The sequence below is a fragment of the Porites lutea genome, chromosome 1 (genome assembly GCF_958299795.1).
Source record: "Porites lutea chromosome 1, jaPorLute2.1, whole genome shotgun sequence".
Lineage (NCBI taxonomy): Eukaryota > Metazoa > Cnidaria > Anthozoa > Scleractinia > Poritidae > Porites > Porites lutea.
This window is the reverse complement of record NC_133201.1, coordinates 48,547,977-48,570,677: the sequence shown is the minus strand read 5'-3', so window position 1 is coordinate 48,570,677 and position 22,701 is coordinate 48,547,977. Positions and strand designations below refer to the sequence as shown.

Sequence of the window (22,701 nt, the reverse complement as noted above, 5' to 3'; positions counted from 1 at the left end):
TGTGGTACACTATAAGATCCTACGCTACAAACCGCTAAGAGCATTCAGCTACTATCTACCACCGGAATAACGACTGGCAAAGTCACTCTCTGTAACTATATGGGAAACAGACGCAAATGAATCGACTACAATCAAGTTTGAGTTCCTTACGTACAACCTGTTAAGAAATCTTATAGCGTGCGCATTTAATTAATTGAACTTTTCAATATTTGTACTTAAAATTATATTTCAGCCTTAAGTTACAATTTTTTAAATAAACTGCCTGTCCAACACATGTATAAAATATTATCTGCCATTTCTTATTGAATCACTGATCAAATTTACTATCGTTCCCAGTGCTATTCTTATCCAGTCAAACGATCAACGAGAAGCTCTGCTAAAATCAAAGGCCTTCCGAATTCTAGGGCTTGCTGCGCATGGGCGTCCACTTACAGCTGGAAGTCAAAGAGCGCTTTTCCGCTGGATAAGGGTAACGCAGGTACAGGGAATGAAAGTCAATGATGCTTCATCTACCTCTTCCTGTTTAATGACTTGTACAAATCATCCTTTGGGAATAATCTGGTGCTGTCTGTGCCATACAGCTCATCAATTTTTGCTCTGTTTATCTCACAAAACCTGCATGCACATAAGAAAGAAACATTTGTAAACGTTTCTCAACTTACTTTCTACATCCCTAAACTAAAAAACATTACCTAACAAAACTTGTTAACTCTAACTAAACACCTAAACACGCAGCCGGCAGATCGTTTAAAAATTCTGGCAAGACCACCAAAATGACACTTATAGCTTGTTAATCAGTATTTGATCGGTCTGACTCTACATGTAATTGTTACATTGTTTCTGATATATAATTACACTTCGCACTATAAACACAGCCGGAAGAAATTCACGTTTTCTACTCTTAATTAACATGAATCTAGTTATACTGACATAAGTGCACCACATTGGTGTGGGTAAAGAGTCAAATCACAGATAGACAAGGTTAAAAAATCATTACATCTCTTGTCTTGATCGTTTAATAACACACTTTTGAATCAAGGTTTGTTTAACAAGAATAACAACTGGATGCGGCAATATTTACTACGTAATCTTGTTTATATTGCTTTTCTCGTAGAATACAAAATAAAGATAATGTTACAATTAAACTGCTTTTAACGCGCCTATCATAATCCTTTGCAAACACATACTGAGCATCATGCTAAGAGACCGGGGGCAGCTAACGGGGAAACCCCTGCAAAGTTTACGTAAGGCAAATTTAGCAAAGCGCGCGCAAAAAAAATTGAGCATGACTTCCGGCCTCAATTTGCCGCTCAGCTATTGGTCAATTCATCTTTTATATCTGCTAACCCATCGTCACTGTCGTCACGTGAGAGCACCCAGGCGCATACTCTTGTCGAACCAGTTTCGGAAGCATTCAAATTCCGTGCTTTTAATTGGCTACAAAATATTTTTTAGCCAATCAGAATCACGGAATTAGAGTAAGTGCCCTGAATATCTATTCTCGAATCAGCTACCCCTGGGTCTCCGAGGATGATTACTTTTTACATTTATTTACAATATTTCTCCGTTTCTGATTGGCTTAAATCTGCCCGTTATTTTTTTTGGTAGTGAGCTACCGGTGACCACATTTGAAAGAAACGTTGTTTGAGAAGTAATCAACAATGGCCGATTACGGTCAATCGTCCTATAATATATTAAATAAGGAAACAATATGAGGAGACCTTATAAACAAATTGTCGATGGAAAAGAAAGCAACAATACACAAAAAGCTGCTAAAAGATTTCAACTTTTTTTCTGAAGGATACCTAATGAAGAAATTATACGTAGAGATAAGAATGTTATGACCATGGAAATGTTCTAAATGAATAATAAAAGGATTATTGAATTCGGTTTCAATACGATACGAGGAATTATGCAGAATAATAGGGAGTTATCTACCTCAGAGTCCGGCGGATAACACTCTACAAGACCTTTATAATTCATATCATACTCAGTCTAATCCAGTAATTGATAAATGATCTAAATCTGGGACTACTCTGTGTGAAACAAACACCAATATTTACATTCAAACTCGAATGGTATAATATATTAATGGTGCGACCATTATATGGATTTCACTGCTTGCCTGATCTACCATAAATGTATTTACAAAAAGGCAAGGTGGAAACCTTATCAGCTAAAGAAATTTTAACTTGTGGTTTTCATAGAATACTACAAAATCAACTATGTAGTAAAAACTATACACTTTTCGGCCCGGCGATTTTTAACCAAAAAAAAAATCATTCTGAAACACTGATCAGTTCAGGATCAGGCACCTACACAGACGCCCTTTTGGCTCGCCACACAACATCAGAATCATTTATACATTTTCCAGTATTAGCTTTTTTTAATCTTTTAATTGAATATCAGTCTATGATCTTGGCTTTTTTCTTTTAAGATTAACTACGCATGTCTGTCATTCAGGGCCGGCAATGAGGATTTCCCCGGGTACCATGAGGATCATGTGCAGCTACTTTCATGGGAAATAAAAGAAAAAGATCTGGCCCCGGTTGTTCAAAAATTGGATAATGCTACCCACCGGATAAATCACTATCCATAGGATAAGTATTACGAAAACCAATTGCGCTATCCTTAGGATAGTAATTTATCCAGTGGATAGCGTTATCCACCTTTAGAACAACTTGGACCTGAAAGGACTTCTTAACTGCTCAATTCCCCGCCTTGTTATTGCATGTACAGGGCTCGACGTTGCGACCCGTGGGGTCGCCAATGCGACCAGCTTTTACTCAGTGGCGACTAAATTTTCACGCCTGGTCGCCAACCTGGCCCCCAAGATAGGTGACTTTCTTCTTTGGGTAAACGTACACTAATGATAATTTGCTATCCTTTACACAACTAACGGATAGCTAACGGTTTTTCTAATGCTCTAACGTTTTGCCCAAACGCTCTAACGGTTTGTCTAAACGTTTTAACGATTTGTCTAAAGGCTTTAACGATTTCTTCCAACAATCTAAGCTACGTTTTCATAACCCAAATAAGTTTTTTTGTGATTCCTAAATTTTGTTTTTTTAATGTGTATTCCATTTCCTGAACCTTGAGCTTGAATACCTGTTTGAGGAGATTTACGCTTGAGTGCGGATTCATTTTACAGAACACCGGCTGGTAATCGAGCGTCAGCGAAAACCATTCGAAAGAAAGTTCAAAGAAAGTCTGAACCATTCATTCTCTGTTAAGGCTAAGTTAAAGATGTTAGGTTAATTTTATCCCATTAGTTCTTAAATATAATTTTTGGCGACTAGAATACTTGTTCTGACGACCAAAAATGAAAACTTGGGGGCCAGTTGGCCCTAAGATTTTTTTCTGAAAGTCGAGCACTGATGTACCTGCATGCCAACTTAAACGTATACACTGCTAGCATTGTCTTTGGTAGTGTGTTAACGACTTGGATTTCACTGAGTACTAAGAACGAAACAGAGGCCTTTTTTCATTAAAAAAAGAGCACGAATTATACAATGTAGGCTTAAGGTTAGCCCATTAGTTTATACGGTTCGCCCTATCCGTCACACCTTTTTAGACAGAAGGGCAGTTCCAAGTTGAACAAAACGAGACGAAAAATTTGCCAAAGACATTCAAGAGGCGCCGAAGAGTCAACGAAGAAGGGAACTGACTCTCTCCCTGTCCAAGTAATGGGTTTGCTCTAGCATTCATTTATATGACATGCCTACCTCTCTAGAGTATTCTAGCAGTGTACTTTAAGTGCTATTTTTGTTACGCTGTACAACACAACAGTTTAATTATCATTTAGATAATACATAAGAGAATAATGTGTTTGCTCCAACCTCTTGCCTGTTACCACATTCAGGTAACGCCAGTAAGAAGGACGGACGCTGTGTACCTCCCATGTACACTGAAAAAAAAAAGAAGAAATAATAGACCTTTCTCACGCGGCGGCCATTTTTTTTTATAGGAGATTTAAAAAGCTTTACATATGCACGGCTAGCCTCGTAGCGAGAACCCTCTGATGTCATAGATGTTGCGATGTTGTTTGCTCAAAAACCTTCTGCAGGAAACAGTTTTATTGCCAGATGTTATTTGACCCTAAAATACCCCATAAGCGCGCGTGTTGTTGGGAACAAGTTGAATGAATGAAGAAATAAATGCAAAGACGATCATCGCAGTTAAAGACGCGACTTGCGCAGTTGCTCAATTGGTTAGAGCACTGCACTGGAATCGCAGCTGAATTTTTTATTAGTTTCTTTCGCCAATGCATAATTGATTATGATGCCTAAGTGATTCGCCCAGAATACAGTCGTTTCGCTACAAAGTCGTAAACGTTTCTCCGCGCAGTGAAGCCGCTTACCCGTTTGTAGTTTATTCTAAATTGTTTTAAACTGTTTAATACGAAAAGTTAGTTGCAGCAAATCGACTTTATGATGTAGCGAAACGACCGGAGCGTCAGGAAATATCCAGGCTCGTCCTGTCACTCCTCAATGAAAAGTTCATACATACTAAATCCAATTGGGGAACCCGAGGTTTCAACAGAATATTGTTTTATGGGGCATAAAAGTGGAATACACTTAACTACAAAAATTAGAATGAAAAAAACTATCAAACAAAATGCGTCCTCACCGCATGAAACAGGAATGCTGTTGAAAAGGTGTAAGTAAGAATTTCAGCATAAGGTATAGAAGGAAGAACCCCAGCTGATACTCCCTGCTTGTACACAATCTACAATGAAAAACAAGAAAACATGATCACTGAGTATTCGAGAACCGTTCACGGGGTGCAAAAAAAATTCTTATCTTCAACAACAAACATGTGTTTTCTTCTTGAAATTTTGGACTCGGTGTTTTGAATGCAGCATAAATGAGTGGCCATAGCAGCATCAGGACTTGCAATCCTGTGGTCCCAAGACCAAGGCCTGCACTTTCTTTTTCGCTGCGAGATCAAATCCTTGGTCAACCTTGCCTCCTGCTAACTGCCTTGGGTTTCTTAATTTTGCAATGTTCTACTTTGACAGTTTCAAATTATTAGAGTAGAGCCCCCCGTAAACTAGCAAGAGTAGCTGAATGCACTACCACAAAACTATTAACGATGCAGATTTACCATTTACCATTATTTAGCCATATGAGGGCTCACAGACACTTAAGGGAGGAATTCCCTCACAGGAAGGCTCCAACTGAAGTGCTTTGATTGGGAAAAACAATACCACTAGTACTACTACTAATAATAATATTAATGATTAAGTGGTAGCACATCCACACAGTGGTTCCTGGTCAAATTGGAATTTGGAAATATTGGTTTCTGAGGAGAGAGGAAAACCGGAGTACCCAGAGAAAAACTTCTAGAAACAAAGGAGAGAACAGTGACAAACTCAACCCATATATGGCGTCCACGCTGGGATTTATCCCCCTGACCAAATAAGTGGGAGGCCTGTGCTCTCAACACTACACCACCCTTGCTTACCAAAAAGGTGGTCATACCTTAAGGCTCAACTGTAAAAAACTGAGCCCAGTTATAAGACATCAATAATTTTTCACCTTACCTCAGACATTTTTGAAGCTAGATATAATGCTATCGTGGAACTTTTGTAAAACATCATAGAAAGCCCGGCTAAGCCACCTGAAAAAAAATGCAGAATACGTTAGGGCTGGGAAGTTCAGCTTAGTGTGGGGGGGAGGGATGGAGGAATGCTCATAAAGTTTTACATGTATCATCACAGAACTGATGAAGAAAAATTTAGGGAAGGGACTAGCAGTGTCTGTACAGTTCTCAGCATTTTAAAAAAGCTTGCCACAGTATTCCCACCAAAATATAAAGGAGAACATTGTTATTCAGTTCAGTTCAGTTCAATTTATTGTTTTGGGTTAGGGTTAGGATATACAAAAACAAGACATTCTCAATAATTTTATTTATTTCGAAAGCTAATGGCCGGGGAAGTCAAAGAAACCACTTGGCTTATAAGGAATGGTTTCCATTAGTGAATTATTACAACAAAATATAAACAAAATTACACATGCAAAAATCAATGGCAGAGCTACAGTACTGAATATTATAATGTATTAGATAACTGTAATAATAATAGTTGCGCTAAAAAAGAGAAAGGAAATAAAACTGAAAAAAAATTTATACATGTAATATGGCAGAAGAAATTATTATTAATTGATCTCCCACAGTGCATATTGATGCCATCGTAGTCTCAAGCATGGCCCTGTGATGGCCATAACCAAAGTATAAAAACATTATTATTACACCTTATTTCTTGATAGCCTGTCTATCGTTTTACCTGCAAAGAGGGCATTAATTTCATCACTTTTCTTTCTAAGATTTCCAAGTACCCCCTCAACATTCTGAAGTAAAATAATATAGTCATATCAGAGTTGTAAGAAGTACAGTAAAATCCCATCAGTGTCACCTCGGTAAGGCCACAAAAATCAAGTCATGTATCAAAAAGGATCCACATAAAAATAACTGGATTTTTTCACTGGCCAAGCTAAATGAGGGAGGTTACATAAAATGAATGATCATTAGGCAGCATTCCATTGCATGACCATCAACAGAAAAATTAGAATCAAATCTTAGGGGATGGGGGGACAGGTGGGGGCGAAGAGGGAGGTGAGGGGATGGGAGGGAAGGTGATGAGCAATCCTGTCATTTATCAACAAAATAATAACACAATAAAACTATGATGTTGTTGGGGGTCTTCAAGCACAAAACAAAATTTTCCAAAAACAAGATTCAAAAATTGCTGTCTTCCTTGGGGTAAAATGCAGGGAAAACAAGTCAACAAAGACTACAAACCTTAAAAATTGCTACAAAAGATCCAAGAAATAGGCCACATCTAATGCAGTCCTTGTGGTAAAATGTTCTTAATAGCCTCCCTTAAGAATGAAAAAAAAAACAAAACAATAAAAATAATAATAATTGAGAAAGGAAAAACTAAACTAAAGCTGGTGACCACAGGAAAACCAAACTCAGCTGAAGCACCTTTGCTATGCTGTGCTAACATTGCTCCCATAAAATATTATAGGTCAAAATTTTGTAGGTTAAACTTTTTCAATGTTAGTTGACTCTCAATTTCCTTGTCTGCAAGGGCTAAGAGATAAACGAAAATGAGAATCAACCCAGGTAGTCAAAATTAACTGGAATCAAACTTGGCTTGTAAAACATACACCATTTTTTACTTTCCCTCATCCCTCAACCCCAGCTCATCCTCAGAGCATGAGAGAAGTGCATGACAAGTTGCAGGCAAGTCACAGATATCATAAACACAAAAAAATAAATCTTTAAGTGTCATTAAACTTACTTGGGTTTGTCACAATGAATTTGATTTGTCCTGCAAGCATAAGCATCAGCTGAATAAGATAACCAGTACCAAGGGCTTTTAAAGTTGGTTGTAGCCTAAAAAATCAAAATCATTAATTTTGTTAAAAGCTATTAAATAAATTAATACAAATAAATGAAAACATTAATCTTTTTCTTTAATTATATGATTTATATAACTTAAGTCATACGTCTTTTAATTATCATGGGAAGAATTAAGATTACAGTCAAACCTTGCCACAATCGCCACCTTAGGGACAGAAGAAAGTAGCCATTGTGGAAAGGTTTAATTATATGATTTATATAACTTAAGATACGTCTTTTAATTATCATGGGAAGAATTAAGATTACAGTCAAACCTTGCCACAATCGCCACCTTAGGGACAGAAGAAAGTAGCCATTGTGGAAAGGTGGCCATTACGGGGATGGTAGGGGTGTAATATGTGACAAATTTTTGTAAGGAAGGACAACATGATTATTAAGCTAAGTTCATGCTTACAGCTGTTGTCCCATAATGACAACCCAGCATTTGTAAATATATTTAGAGATAAAATACACGAAAAAAACTTGAATAATGATGGGAATCAAAAAGTTAATGTGGCCAAACATACAATAGCGTGCAAAGAAAGTAGTGTCCGATAGTCCAGGGCTAGTGGCTTTTGCTATCGGGCTAGTGAATTATGTTTTTAACTTGCCAACAGTACAGTGGCCATTATGGAGAGGGTATTAATCATTATTGCTAGTCTGGAGCCACATTCCAAAATCTGCCTATTATTATAAATAGACCTTCCAATAGCAAACTCATGTTGGCCAAATAAAAGTGAAAATTGTCACTTACCAGCTAATATGCCAATCATTATTATACTTTTTTCTCTCCATTAGTTGACTCTGCTCTGTACCACTAATTTCTTGACGATGTCCAGAATTATTTGAACCAAGGAAATACCTGAAAAAAAATGGGTGTTGTACAATCTGGTAACAAGCCTAACTAGGATTATTAGTCAGACTGGACAGGCACGATGGGTCCATCTTGGTGAGATGTCTGTCTCACAGAGTAAGAGTAAAGAAAAGCAGGGACTAACTGTAGGTGTCCATCTTATAGAGGTGTCTGTTTAAGCAGGGTGTCTGTCTTATAGGGGTGTCCATTTTAGCGAGGTGTCTGTCTTATACTGATGGTGTCATTAAGACCATGTCTTGGTTCAGATGATCACATTATTGTGCAGTCACATTTAAGGGGCTCTGTCATGGCTGTCTGGTTCATTTTTGTTTGTTACGCCAATTAAATTTCGCTGTGAATTTGCGAAATTACTCGTCAATGAAAATTGACCTCAGCTTTGGGTCAAAAAGATATGTCTTACAAGCAATTTACATTAACATTAAAAACATCAACAATGATTTTTTTAGAAAGTGTTACACTTTACCTTCTTTTTATGTTTTACGCATTTATTTTTATGTTTCACTCAATTTGGTGGCAATGCCCAACCACTGCTTGAATTTTTATAAAGTACACGACAAAGCTCCCTAATTAGGGGTCATTATTATCATTCTTCATCTCCTTCATCCTTCTTTCTTATAAACAATATAAAGGGGATGTAATTAAGAACCCACAGTGGTTTTCAAAAAGATTATATGTAAATCACAGGGGTGCAGTCTACCCTACAAGGGTTCAGACCAGGGGGGGGCTACTTCTCATACATTCTCTTAAATGCAATCGATATTCTCACAACTTGCAAGGTGATCATCAAGGGTCTTGTCTTGTCCTTTTTTTTTTCGCTTTGTTTTCGATTAAGAATATATGGTTGCAGTGACTGTCACTTGCATTTTGCAATTTCAGTACCAAAGGACAAATACGATATGCGAGAAAAACAAACAGCCATGATATTATTTTTTCAACTATTGAATTATTTAAAAATATTTACTTTGGGAAAATCCTGCAATTATCTGCTGACCACAATGCAAGGTGACCACTTTGCAAATTATGAGAACATCGTTTCTCAGTCCCAGACCTTGTCTCTTTCCCCACTGGTTCAGGCCCCGCGTTGTTCAAACATTGGATAACACTATCCACTGTATAAATCACTATCCAGCTAATCAGGATTATAAGGAAACCAATAATTACATTATTCACTGGATGGGGATTTATTTAGTGGATAGTGTTATCCACCGTTCGAGCAGCAGGGTCCAGTGTGTTGCAAAAGGGGCCCAGTAACAATTAGTTATCAAGGTACTGTGGTGTTCCCAGAGTAGTCTCACAATGCTAAATTACCATGGCAACATCAGGTAAAAAGAAACTAGTGGGGTTTAGGCAAAAATAGCTACCTAGTGGGTGTTAGGTACCTGTTCACCTAATTTAGTTGACTATTAAGATAAAATCCATTGATTTCAATAGCTTTAATTATGATAAAAAAATTACCTAATTAAGGCATTCACTAATCCATCAGTGAGACCATCCTTCTTTCTAATGGAAGACAAAAAATAAAGTTAAAACAGTTTGATAATTTTCTCCGCATTTTTTTTTTTTGGGGGGGGGGGGGTGGGTGGGGGTGGAACGCGGGGTCTTGGAGTTGGAATATTTTCCAAGCAATAATTTTCAAACAATCACTTTCCTTAACTTACTTCATGGCCTCCTCATCTTGTGTTGTGTGAATCAAATTTATTATAACATTCCGTGTTTTTAAAGAGATTCTCATCCTTCTCAAACTCATTAATTATTCATGCCATCAAAAGCCAATAAATGACGACCATTTGGGTCAGGTGGATGAATCTTGATAACTTATAAAACACTGGATAAAACACCACCAGGTTTTCATCTGAGATGAAATATATCAATTTTTCGTCTGAAATCAAACACTTGCATACCTGCCAACCCCCGGAGTACAAAAATCTGAAGACCTCTAGAAATCTTTGCATTGTAAGAATGTCATTTTCGACAATGTCTGAAAGCTCTCCAAAAATCACCAAAAGGCCTTCTGAATGTTCTTGACATCAATAACAGCGTGTGAAAACCGCGCCAACTTTCTACCACGTATTGTGCAATTTGATTTGTTGATCTCTGACTAATTATGATACTCGTTAAATATATATCATTTTACATTTTCTCATCGAGAACAGCTTAAATAATAGCACTAGATCCACTTCTTGTTTTATTTTCCTTTTGGACATCTCGAAAATAATGAAATTAAAGAAAGCATGTTGAAAAAGGCCATGGTAGGTGTTTCCCGGAAGATCTGATGAAAAACTTGGAGACTCCCGCGAAAACCTGAGGAGAGTTGGCAAGTATGCACTTGAATTTTAATGAGATGTTCTATTGATTAACACAACACATGGAAACAGTGCAATACCTGAGAAATCATGCCATTGCATAACTTCGTATTGTTTCATTTGAGAAGACATCTAAAAAACTCAGGCTTTGTGCTTCATCATGGGTTCCAAATACAGAGAAACAGATGAAAACACTAACTAGCCTAATGCACTTACCTGTAAAGATACATCATGGTGGCAGTTGATGCACAAAATAGTATAATCTAACAACACAGGAAACAAAGAAATATAATGAGAAAAGACTTTGTCTTAAAAAGGGTCAGGGCTTGAAGGTGTCAGCAGCACCAGCATTCCAATAATTAGCTTTCTTTAACTGCCCCCACTACCCAGACAAAAAACATTGCAATTTACAAGCTGTACATATTTGTTTTACCTCTCCATTTGGAATAGGTTTAATAAGGCTTCTTTCCTTCAGCATATTATATGTTGTTTCAGTGGCCTACAACAAAAACATAATTTATTATTAGCATTAACACTAATTTGAAATTAATAACCCACCAATTTATCTTTTACTTCACTTTACTAATTTGCCCATGAACCACCCATAACTGCCTGTGTGGATCCATGCCCCTTCTACCTCCAGTGACGTCAACAGCTTTAACAGTCAACTTGTGCAGGGTGAAGAGATCTTTCAAACTACACTAGAATGAGCACGATTCAGTCAAGGAGGCCAGAGAAAAAGGCAAAAAACTATGTAACATTGACCTGAAAATTCCCATGAAAATCTTGTTTCACTACCCAGTCACCAAGATCCTAAAAGCTTTCCCAAAAACTTTTCCCACCTGCTTGTAGACTACTAAATGTCCAGCAAAAGGAAAAATGAAGAAAGAAAAACAAAAGAAGAGGAGAGGAGAGAAAGAGAAAACAAAAAGTAAAGACTGCTGTGTGTCTTTTAAACCCAAAAAGCGGCTTGTTTTCTGCACATGCCCCAACTTCAGGTGAATATTTTTCATCTGGATCAGAAGGCCACAAAGATGGATTTGTGGCAAGTTTCAGCTCTTTAAAACCAGACAGTGACTAGAAAACAGCTCAACTAGCTTCAAAACACGTTTCTCGGCAAAATTCCCAGGAGAAACTGGGTAAAATGTTTGCATGTTCAATAAAAATACGGCACATGTAAACCAACACATGGCTCGATCAGAATAAGTTGGTCATTGAATTTAAGAATCTTAAAGTAAGATTAACATATACCAAATAAGTATGCTAAAAAAGGTGATGTTTCTTATACGGTATAACTACAGTGTATGGTCTCTGAATGGCAAGCTTTAACAGAGAAAGATTCTGTTAGTATCTGAATCACCAACAAAAACTTATAACAAATCATCTTTTTCAAGGAAAGGGTTTTGAAACATGTATTCACTTTCCTTCGTGGGCTTGTTTCAATAAATATTTCAAGGTTCATTCCTTTCTGCCCCTTTCACTTAAAAATGAAAGAGGAACTTCATTGTTTTTATTGCAAAAAAGCACTTACCAAATTTGTCATATAAAGTGCAAGAGTGCTTCGTCTCCCTTTTTTCTCAATTAGAATGGCCATAAGAGATGCTATGAGACCAGGGACAAATATCATAGACAGGTAGTTGAAAGAGCCAAAAAGTTTCCTAAACAACAAAAACAGAATTAACTAATGTTACATAAACTGGTATAAGAATGCATGTTAACTTCAAATGCCGATACAAAATTTTCAGACACTGCAAACTCTGTCTTGGAAATTTGGAGACTTCCACTGTCCCAACACCAATATCAACCCTGGACCCAACGGCAATTCATCCCAATTTTGATCGAATCAAACAGATGCTTGTATGGCAGAAATAAAGCAAACAATTCTGTGAGTGGGAAAAGAATGCATGGAACTCGAGCCCAAAGATCCACATACAAATTCTCCAGACTGATCTTCATACATTTCTTGTAAGAATAGTTGAGAGAATTTGGTTCACGATCAAAGTGTTCTCCCTTAATTTGGTAATCTATTAAGTAATTCTCATAACTTTAACTCTTGTTGATCTGCAGATGTTGTTAGGAGAAAATTGATGTTTCTAGTCTGAGGTTATAAAATGGCTTGTTGATCATAAGGTCAAGATTGAAAATCTTTCAGATAAAGATATACTGTTTGGTATTTATTGGATGCGAGGAAGAGATATTTGTGAATCATATTTTATTACTGGCAAAACAATATCTATACTCTTGTAGACAGAACAAATATCCTCCCTCCATTAGAGTTCTTCATTCCAAAATTAATACTGTCTTCTTAATAGATCTCTTCTCTGCTTACTTCATTTATTAATCTTTATTTTTTATTTATTTTATTTTACTTTTTTTTCATGTAAATAGAAAAGAAGGTACTGGGGTTTGTTTTGTTTGTTTCTTTTTTTGTAAGTATTGTGTGTTAGTCTGCGATGTATAAATGTTTAGTTTTCCTTTCCGTTTTTTGTATTTTTCCTACGTGTTCATTAGTCAGTGTGTACAAAAATGTAATACATAACAAAATAAAAATTTATTAAAATACAAAAAAAAAAAAGAAGATTGATGTTGGCCACTCTTGGGACCTAAAAGGTTAAGCTTACATTAGCCTATGGTACAGAAAAAACTCAAGATACAGTATTGGTGACCAACATAGAAGAAAAAGAAATGTGCTCGGTATTCAGGAGACATAATCTGAGAGAGCTGGCATACTGTATTAGTTTGGTTTACCAGTATGTGTTTCCTAGATTGTCTGGGTGAATTCCTTTGGGATGATCCAAATCATGATCAATAATCTGAGATCACTGGGATCATGGTACAATGTACATTGAAAAAACCAATCAATCCTTTTCCAGAGGCTAGGGGATTCATCGGTTACTATGTGCTATGATCCAAGTGATCTCAGATCACTCACCCTGATCCGGATCGTCACAAAGGAACACATGCTCTGTCTCTTTAGTTCATGGCTAGCTCTAATGTTTTCTTCAAAGGTTGTCAAAACACCTGCAAAAACTTTTTTCTCTGTGAAAATCGTGATACCTGGTGCTTAGAATCATGATAGACACAACAAGATGGTCAGAAAGACCCAGTGCACAACAATGACCAACCTTATCAAGCAAACATTAACAACCAATCCCCCTCCATTGACTGCCAAAAACAACGATGACCTAATAACGTCCAGTAAATAATTAACTCTGAAGTATTTCATTCCTGCTCTTCGTAAAATACCACCAACCTGAAACCAATAAGAATATTAATTCAGCAAAAAACTGAAGTCTTCACCATGGATGGAGGATTCTAGGAGCCTCTATTGATACATTAGAAACGAATAGCGCCAATTTTGTTATGAAAGCTGCCACAGAGCAAATGCTATTTTACCAAACATTGCATGCCTTACCTACAATCTTGTGGCATGCTTGTTACACTTGTATAAACTACAGGCCTTAGAGAAAGTGCTTAGTACAATATCATTAGTTTCACAGAAAGGTTTTTTAAGGTATAAAATTTTAATAAGACCTTCTAGCCACCCCCCTCCATCCTAGGTTACCTCTATGCTGCCTTCAGTGTTGGCTTGGGTTAACAGGGTGATCTCCCTTTATAGAGTCTACATGTACATAAGCTAAACATGTAGAGTACCTGAAAGCATACAGTTTTGATCCCTTTTGATCTGAAATTGCTGGGCAGAGATTTTAACTGTTTGAGTCTTGTATAGGATATGGCTTTGTACACCATCTAGAACCAGGAACTGTCAAATTGGTAATTGCTTTTTAGCAGATACAGCATTTTTTTCTATGCTTTATTGTCTGCCAAATCTTCAAATCTTGTCATCACAGAATAGCCTGCATATCAGGCACTTTGTTAGCCAAGCAAGGTGAGCACTGTTATGCACAGGCTATTACAGAACGACTACTGTGTACCACGAGTCTGTTCACAAGTTCTCAAACCTCAATTCAGCGAATATTATAGGAGTATATGACGTAACAGTTCATCAATAGCCTGACTGCTTACTATTGTGATTGCAGAATACTCGGACCACTAAATGTCTTACTTGAAAAACTGCTTCCAAGGTCTCGCAGTCGAGTTTTAATAATAATTATGCTGAATACTTAAATCTTAGTTATTATTATTATTTTATTGAGTGCTCCTGTAGTCCCGCAGGTAATAAATAATATAATCATCATCATCATCATCATCATTATTTTTATTATTATTATTATTTTATTGAGTGCTCCTGCAGTCCTGCACTCCCACAGTCCCTGAAAAGTTAATATTAAGTTGGTATACTTAACAATTATTCCACCAGGGCGTGTTGGATATGAGATGATAGATAGCCAACGAGGCGCGTAGCGCCGAATTGGCTATAATCATCACATATCCAACAAGTGCGAGTGGAATAATTGTTTTATTAAAAACGCCCACAAAATCTCATTGAATCTCCCCGACTAGAACAAACCAGAAAAGACAAGGGACTTCCACTATTCACATGTCACACGTCTATCAAAACTGTCAACGTGCGAACGGACTCGCCTGGACTGCATGAATGAAAAATCAAAACATTGTAGCGATGAACATTAGCTTTTTAAAAACTCATCGGGATTCTAGGATTTTACACAGCAGAACAGCTAAAAAACCCTGGCAGATAATGCGAAGGAAAAGAATTTTTAAGTGACAGCCGTCAAAATTACTGTGAATTTGGATTTTCTATGGGGCTTTTTTGCGGACAAAATTTCGAACGTGAATACATCAATGTTTTGTTAAATTCATTATTGTTATGCGTAATAATACAAATTGGAAAATAACATAAATCAATTTCGACCGGGTTCATCAAGTTCGAATGCTATACATCGATGTTGTTTAGCATAAATCGCTTTTCCGAATCATTCGAGCGTGACCGTATACAACTAAAAGATGTTCAATAAAACTAAAAGATGAGGAAGCGGAAATAGAAATGACCGGAAACAGGAAGTGTAAAGTCCGGTCCAAATGACGTTAGTTTTCCCGCGCTTTTGCCAATGTTTGTTCTCTCTAACCAACATGGCGGATCGGGAGAGTAGCTCAGAAAACAACACGAGATCTAGATCTGTCCAAGATTTTTTTCACACCGTCTTACATGCTGTAACTAATTTACAGACGCAATCGGGAAACCCAAATAGGGCGGAGAACAGTAGCAGTGCGGAATTTTCCTCCGCTGAGGAAGAAATTAATGCAAGGTTTCAGATACCGAGGCATCGCCGAGAGGGTTGTAGCCTCGACGGCCTGCAATCCGAGACAGAACTACAGCCCAGTACAGTATTCTTAGAGCTAAAGTGACAAGAGTTCTTTCGTTTTCTCGCAAACGGCGACTAAAAAATTCAGCAGAGTCGTACGACGCAGTGTTCCTTTGCCCTTCTGCACTTTCCAGTAGCCTACCCAAAGACGTAAAAAATCCTTCGATGTTGGGCAACCAAATACGTGCACCCTGCATTTGATTTATGCTAAACAACATCGATGCATAGCATTCGAACTTGATGAACCCGGTCGAAATTGATTTATGTTATTTTCCAATTTGTATTATTACGTATAACAATAATGAATTTAACAAAACATTGATGTATTCACGTTCGAAATTTTGTCCGCAAAAAAGCCCCATAATTTTTGGTGCAGTTATAAAAGTAAGAACAACAGAGAAAACCTATTACCTCGGTTGCTTGTTATGAAGTTGTTTGAAGCCACAAGCTGGTTTTGCTGAACGAGAAAGAAGCTATACTGCCGCCTCGATTGTTCTAGTGGATGGCTGCATAGCCTGTATTTGTAGCTGGTTACTTGTGATTTATATTCTTGATGTCGGATAAACAAGCCGCAGTTATCTATCGGCGAGTGACTCGATCGGCGAATGGCTTCGAGATCATGAAGAAACAGCACTTGTCTTCTTTCGTAGCTGGTCAAGGTACTTTAGTTCCATGTGTTTTTCAACAAACTTTCAAACAAGTTCTTGTGGCTTTTTTGTTTGTTTTTGACTTTTTTCTTTCGATGAAAGTGCATTTCTAGTATTCTAAGAAACGATTTGCTTTGGGCGCCGTTCTATCCTTTGCGAAAAGAAATCTCAGCTAGCTTCCAATTTTAAACTGACGCGTACACCGACCATATATGGAGAGCATGGTATAATAGCTCATATACCATAACGGCTAAGCCAATCAAAATGCTAGAATTGCATTATCCAATGATTCAGTTTTTAATAAAAATTATTAGTGCTCCTGCAGTCCCACACGCCCACAGTCGATGTCAAGTACATAACTAGTGTGCTTATAGAACGAGGTATACTAGTGCTCCCGCAGTCCCGCAGTCCCGCAGACAATGTCAGAATTTATTACGCCAATCGGACTCCTGTGGGACTGCGGGAGCAGTTTTCAGAGGGCCGGGTATTATGCAATATGTAAACTTTCTTCTTCAGTAACGCAGTCGAAATGACAGCCTAAAGTTATTCCGATCTGTTTTAATTGCCTGAATTACATAAACTTGCTCTTACACATCTGTGATACTCGCGTAGTATTTGTACCGCTAACTTACCAAATACAGAAGACCGTAAATCTTCAGAGATTCGATGAAGCATGATCGAAAGACCCCGGCAGAAGCACTCGTGCAAGATGGAGTCCATGTATGCGCTAACTCGTGACAAGAAAGGGTAGTGGTAAAGTAAGGTAGTATTTTAGAAAATACAGTCATTGTCACATCATATCTTTCAGATTTGAGTCGAAATGGCGGCCAAGATGTATCAACGCAGCTCATTGCCGGTGTCCGCCATTTTGTCTGAGCGCGAATTAGCACACTAACTGCCCAACACCACCCTCGCAAAAAAAAAAAGAAGAAGAAGAAACTTTCGGGGTATTTATTTTTATTGGACTTACAAAAAGAACACTACTGGACTATGCTAATGGTTCTTTCTAAAATAAAAATGAAGCAATTAATATAGTGTGCCAGGAATACAACAATGATAAACTGTTAAGATCTATGGCTCTAGGGTAGGGTAGGGTCTCTTCGAAGAAACCTTACTCAACCTTACTCCATATGGCTAACTCGTGATTCAAGAGCAGAGTCCAAACAAACCAAACTACAAATTAAACTTGGACACAATTTGCCCCCACTGGGTCCCCACTGCTCACCCCTACCCTCCAAATCAAGGTTAGAATGCAGGTTTCGGTCGTCTGTTTAAGGGTCGTCTGCATGCGAATGCGGCAGTCACAATTTTACATAGGCAAAAAATTAGCGAACAATTCTTGTAAGAAACACTTGTGAAGGCAAAACCACAACGACAAACCAGTGAGGGTCCGCCGGATCTTTAGTAGATCTGGATCAGTAAAAGTACCACATTTTAAATTGAAAACAGTAAACTGATCCTTACGGCCGGAAGAGTGATAGAAAAAATAAAGAAAGAAAACAAAAATAAAGTGTTATTTTAAATTTAAAATTCTTGTAAGGACCACTTAAATAAACAGCAGCGAAGGAAAGCCGGATCTTGTCGTAGATCAGGATCAGCAGGATTAGCCTTGCTTCCATGATCCGTTGTTCAGTTACGACCTTCCCCGGGGGGAGTACTCTTTAACATTTGCCTTATAGGTACTGATCTGAACAAGAGAAGACTGAAATAAGATCCAGAGTCAGGATTTGGAAAGTCGGACAACACACCCTACTACGAATTCACACGCTCCCGGATTGCTCAGTTAATAATTGATAACGTTCATTTTTGAACCAAAAATCCCGGTGGGTACTTCCTTACATGTCAAAGAAATGTAATGCTTTTACAAACAGAATACATTAATGTATTATGTGAGACAGCATTGGATTTCTAGTTCTGTATCGAGTTATCCTGTTTAGCAAAAGACTACCAATATCCAGGCACCTCATGCAATCTATAATCACGGACAAAGGTTGAATAACTTAACAGCATTATTGGTCCATTTCATACGCCTTCTATATCTATCTACAATCTTTTTGAACATGATGTTCAAAAAAATTGTATCACATAGACTTTTGTTCTTGGGCCATGGTAGTTTGATCAAAAAACACAAACAGCGGTGATAAACATTGTGAGTTTTCGCATTTTTATAAGCATGACGTTTCGTTTGCTATTCAACATACATTTGCTGTTTGCGTTTTAGTTTGGATCAAAAAAGTTTATTTGTTCTCCCCCCACCCCCTCAGTCAATGTTGGGACATATAACATCAATTACGCGCAAAAACAATTTAATTTTGTCCAACATTGATCCAGTGGGGGGGGGGGGGGGGGGGGGGCACAAGTAGAAGGGAAGTGAAAAGTGGAAGCTTTCCCAACCTTTTCGTGGATGATTGTAGGAACTCTTGTAGTGATAGATTGTTTCGTAGTTTTCGTCTTAGCGGAGAACAACAATTTACCCTTAGCCTAAGTTCATCTCAGATTCAAAGTATTAATAAAATAATAATAATAAATGTCTTTATTTGTCATAAGATAAAAACTACAAATGTTATGTTACATATTTTTCACAGCAAGAAGAGAAATTAAGCCATAATAATAAAAATCGTAACTTATTACATATGGAATTTATATCTATAGATAAGTCTATTGATAAAAGTCATGATTCTTAAAACGTTCTCACAGAACGTAAAATGCATAACGTTTTGAGAATACTTTTATCAGTAGACTTATTAAAACTTATCACTCGGAATACTTATTAAAATAAGTGTTCGAGCGATATTCTTGTTGCGTATTAAAGTTGTATTGGTGACTCAACCGGTAGGCTTTAAATTCGTCTAGGGCCTACAAGTATCTTTGTTACATTTAAAATTCACTATAATTTACCAGTGATGCAACTATATGGGAAGCTTTTTTCCAAGTTCAGAAAAGCCCAATGTGCAATAATTGCCCTGGAAAAAGCAATTACCTTGGATTACAGGATGACATACTTTTCCTGATCTATCTCTGCAAAATTCGTCGACTCGCTCACCGGGAAATTTCATACCCGTTTAAGAGTTGTAATTGCTACATCACTTTGACTCGAAAAATGACTACCGCGTATACGTTTGTCGAAACGTCCGTCCATGCTGCCATCATCAGGCTAATGAAAAGGCTAACAAGGCTTTGGCTAATGAGGACTACAATCACTTGGACGATACTTTAGCAAAATGCTCAGTCAGAAGCAAGTACAAGTTCGTCTACGCTAGCTAGCGCTGCACATAGCTTTAAACGAACTTGGCGATGTCAAGCTATTTGCTTCGAATTCTTTTTTTGTAAGCTGACGAGTGTCTTCTTCGCATCAACTGCTTTCTTGGCCCAGTTTTGTTATAAGGCTTTATTTAGGCATTGAAACTATTTCCTGACGCCTTTTGCTGCCGGGATGGCAAGGATGGACTTAAACAAATAAACAAATTGTTATGAAGTAATGCTTCTTACTAACTCTACAAGAGCCGTTTAGTGTATGGGTATCAAAGCGCTAAAAAACAGCGATCAGGTTTCTTCTTGTTTTCACCTTTTTTTTTCTTTTTTTTTTAGAACAGATCGAAAGAAAAAAACACATAGGTACAGCACAGAAATGTTTTCGTGAACATGGCCCCTTAACAAGGACTCCTGGAGTCAAAATGTTTGTTTGTTTGTGTTTTTTTTTTTCAAAATCTCAGCCTTGGGTTTATTCGTAATATTCTTAAATTTCGCAGATTTCAGCATTTTTTATTTCGGACACACAAACAATTACAAAGTCAAAATGGTACCACGCGTCCTCGGCCGGACACACGCGTGGATGAGCTTAATTTACCTTCCTTAGCGGGTCACGCGAGGCAAGAGGTTTTCATTGACAACTGAAAAGGTTTCTCAGCTGGTTAGAAATTCTTCTCATCAGTGATTTCCCAGCACAACCTTATTTTCTTTCATTTAGCGTGTATTTATTCGAAAAATAATGCTGTGCTAAAAAGACTGCCTGCCGAATAACTTGGCCCAGATGGGTTCGGAAGTAGCCACTTCGCGAGCAAGTTATACCAATCGGCGGTACTCTCGCATTTTTTTCTTTTCGTTTTCTTTGTGTTTGCGACACCAAGCTTCAAAACTGCTCAGAAAAAAAGAAAAAGAAAACTAGTAGAAAAGTTCATCCTTGTGAATTGCCTATCGCCGGATATTATGAAGTGAGTAAATAACTTCGAGAGCATCCACTGTTGCGTGTGTGTTTGTGAGACAGAGAGTGTATGGTTAAAATTCCCACAGATTTCTGAGACTTCGGCAAACTAATAACCGGCGGTAACCGACTATTTGACGTATGAGATAAAAAAGTCTGATTAATTAAATGTCGGCAAATATATAAAAAGACCTTAAAGGGATCATTTTTCCATATCACAGCAAGAATTCTATGACCTGCAATAAATCTATCCACGCTACTGCTCTAAATGAATTGTTGGTGGCAAAAGTCGGAATTTTCAAACGCTCTCGTCGTCTATTAATCCCGGGGGGTGCTGAACATAGTTTTATACGGTGAAGCTCTGCACCCCTTACTCTTGGTTTTGACAAAAACGGTATGCCCTTCGTGCACTGACAAAACTGTTGTAAAATCACTGCCGTTTTATTTTAGATATTAATAAACTACAAAACCATCCCGTTTTCTCGACTTTTTCACAGCCATAAAATACCGCTTGTTACACTCCTTTTGTGCCTTTTCACAAACCCAAATGAACGATTTCCCATTTCCCCACCCTTTCGTCCCGGGGGGACTCCGTATATGAAAGGAGTGGGGGTGCTCGTCCTCTCGCTTATGGGTGTAAATTTCGCATTTTGGTCTCGCTTAGGGTGTTCTGGGTAAAACACCATTATATTTAGCCGTTAAGGTCTCTTTTAGGGTTGCACTCGAAGAAATATTAAAAAATTATATATTTTCAATTCGTTTTATTTACTCGATTCATGTAATCAAGATTTAAAATCATCGCCTTTAGGGGTGAAAAAAGGTTGGGCCACGCCCAGATGGGTCTCCTTTAGGGCTTTAATTCAAAATTTCCGACAAGCATCCCCACCCCTTTCATATGCGGAGTCCCTTCCCGGGCCTTTCGTATACAAGCCTGAAAAAGGTGGTCTTTCGGGCGGAGCCTCCCCGTAGAGGCAGGAACCCATAAGTAGTTGTGGGCTCCCGGAAGGGGCCAATATAGGGATTATCCCCCAGCTCACGAAAGAATCTGAAGAAATCTCGGCCAGTGTGGCGATATTGTTTGAAAATCAACCAGTCGAAACAACAACCAAGGTACGTATTAACGCATTTGTGGGAGATAATAGTCAAATAATTGCGGTTGCAGTTTAGAGACAGTGATCATTAGCAATATATTTATTCTCGAAAAATAACCTATGGAAGATTTTCTATAGTCAAGGAAGGTTTGAATACCCTCAGTCTTAGCTGAATAGATGATAGTTTTGTAGAATACCTGGCAGTTCCAGACATCTTTTATGTTTATACTCTCAGTGGCTAAACGTACACAAAGCACTTGATCTAAGAGCAAAATAATCTTTGCAAGGCGGACGATTTATTAAAAAGAAAAAAAAATCGTTAAAGCAATTTATATGGCTGTCCATATTTTTTTAATTTTTATTCACAGTCGGGCTCATTTCCGAGTACGTATAATTACAAAAAGTTTCCGAAAGTTTATGCGGGCACTTAAGGGGAAAAAAATTGAAATTTGTATTTAAAAATACAAGGAGGAAAAACAGTAGTTAGGTTACTTTTGCATTTTTTGCTTTGACAAGTCGCCCTTCGGATTTTGAATCATAATTTTGATAATTGGGATAAAAGTTTTCATGGATAGGTCAGCTGCAAAAGTTCAGATAGTTCATCGTCTTCATCTTCACTCAGACCGCGCGGGTCAGCTGATTGCCAAAGCAATAATCTGATGCGGCAACCAGTCTGTGCTTCTAACAAAGACTAAAAGAAAGGATTTCATCTGTGTAAATAGGGCCAGGGTTTGCAAATTGAAAGCAAGCAGGATTCATTGTCCCAAGTTTGCTTTGCGCATGTAATCAGCCAATCACGACTCGAAGCAAAATTAAACCTAATTGACAGATGGTTTTGATAGGCGTGGTCTTTAATCAGCCGAACGCCTTGTGATTGGCTAAAGCATATAAAG

General features: G+C 37.7%; 1 protein-coding gene across 1 annotated transcript; it reads right to left on the bottom strand.

Annotated features, from left to right (window-relative positions):
* Positions 1–460: 460 nt before the first annotated feature.
* Positions 461–17,372, bottom strand: LOC140953484 (transmembrane protein 135-like). The gene is made up of 14 exons (XM_073402908.1): positions 17,149–17,372; positions 13,710–13,837; positions 12,116–12,242; positions 11,018–11,083; positions 10,801–10,847; positions 9,737–9,781; positions 8,162–8,269; positions 7,307–7,401; positions 6,802–6,881; positions 6,287–6,350; positions 5,546–5,622; positions 4,630–4,728; positions 3,840–3,907; positions 461–615 (listed from the first exon to the last, which is right to left on the bottom strand). The coding sequence occupies exons 1-14, from the start codon at positions 17,365–17,367 to the stop codon at positions 510–512; spliced, it is 1,329 nt and encodes a 442-aa protein (XP_073259009.1). The 5' UTR covers positions 17,368–17,372; the 3' UTR covers positions 461–509.
* Between the last annotated feature and the right edge of the window lie 5,329 nt (positions 17,373–22,701).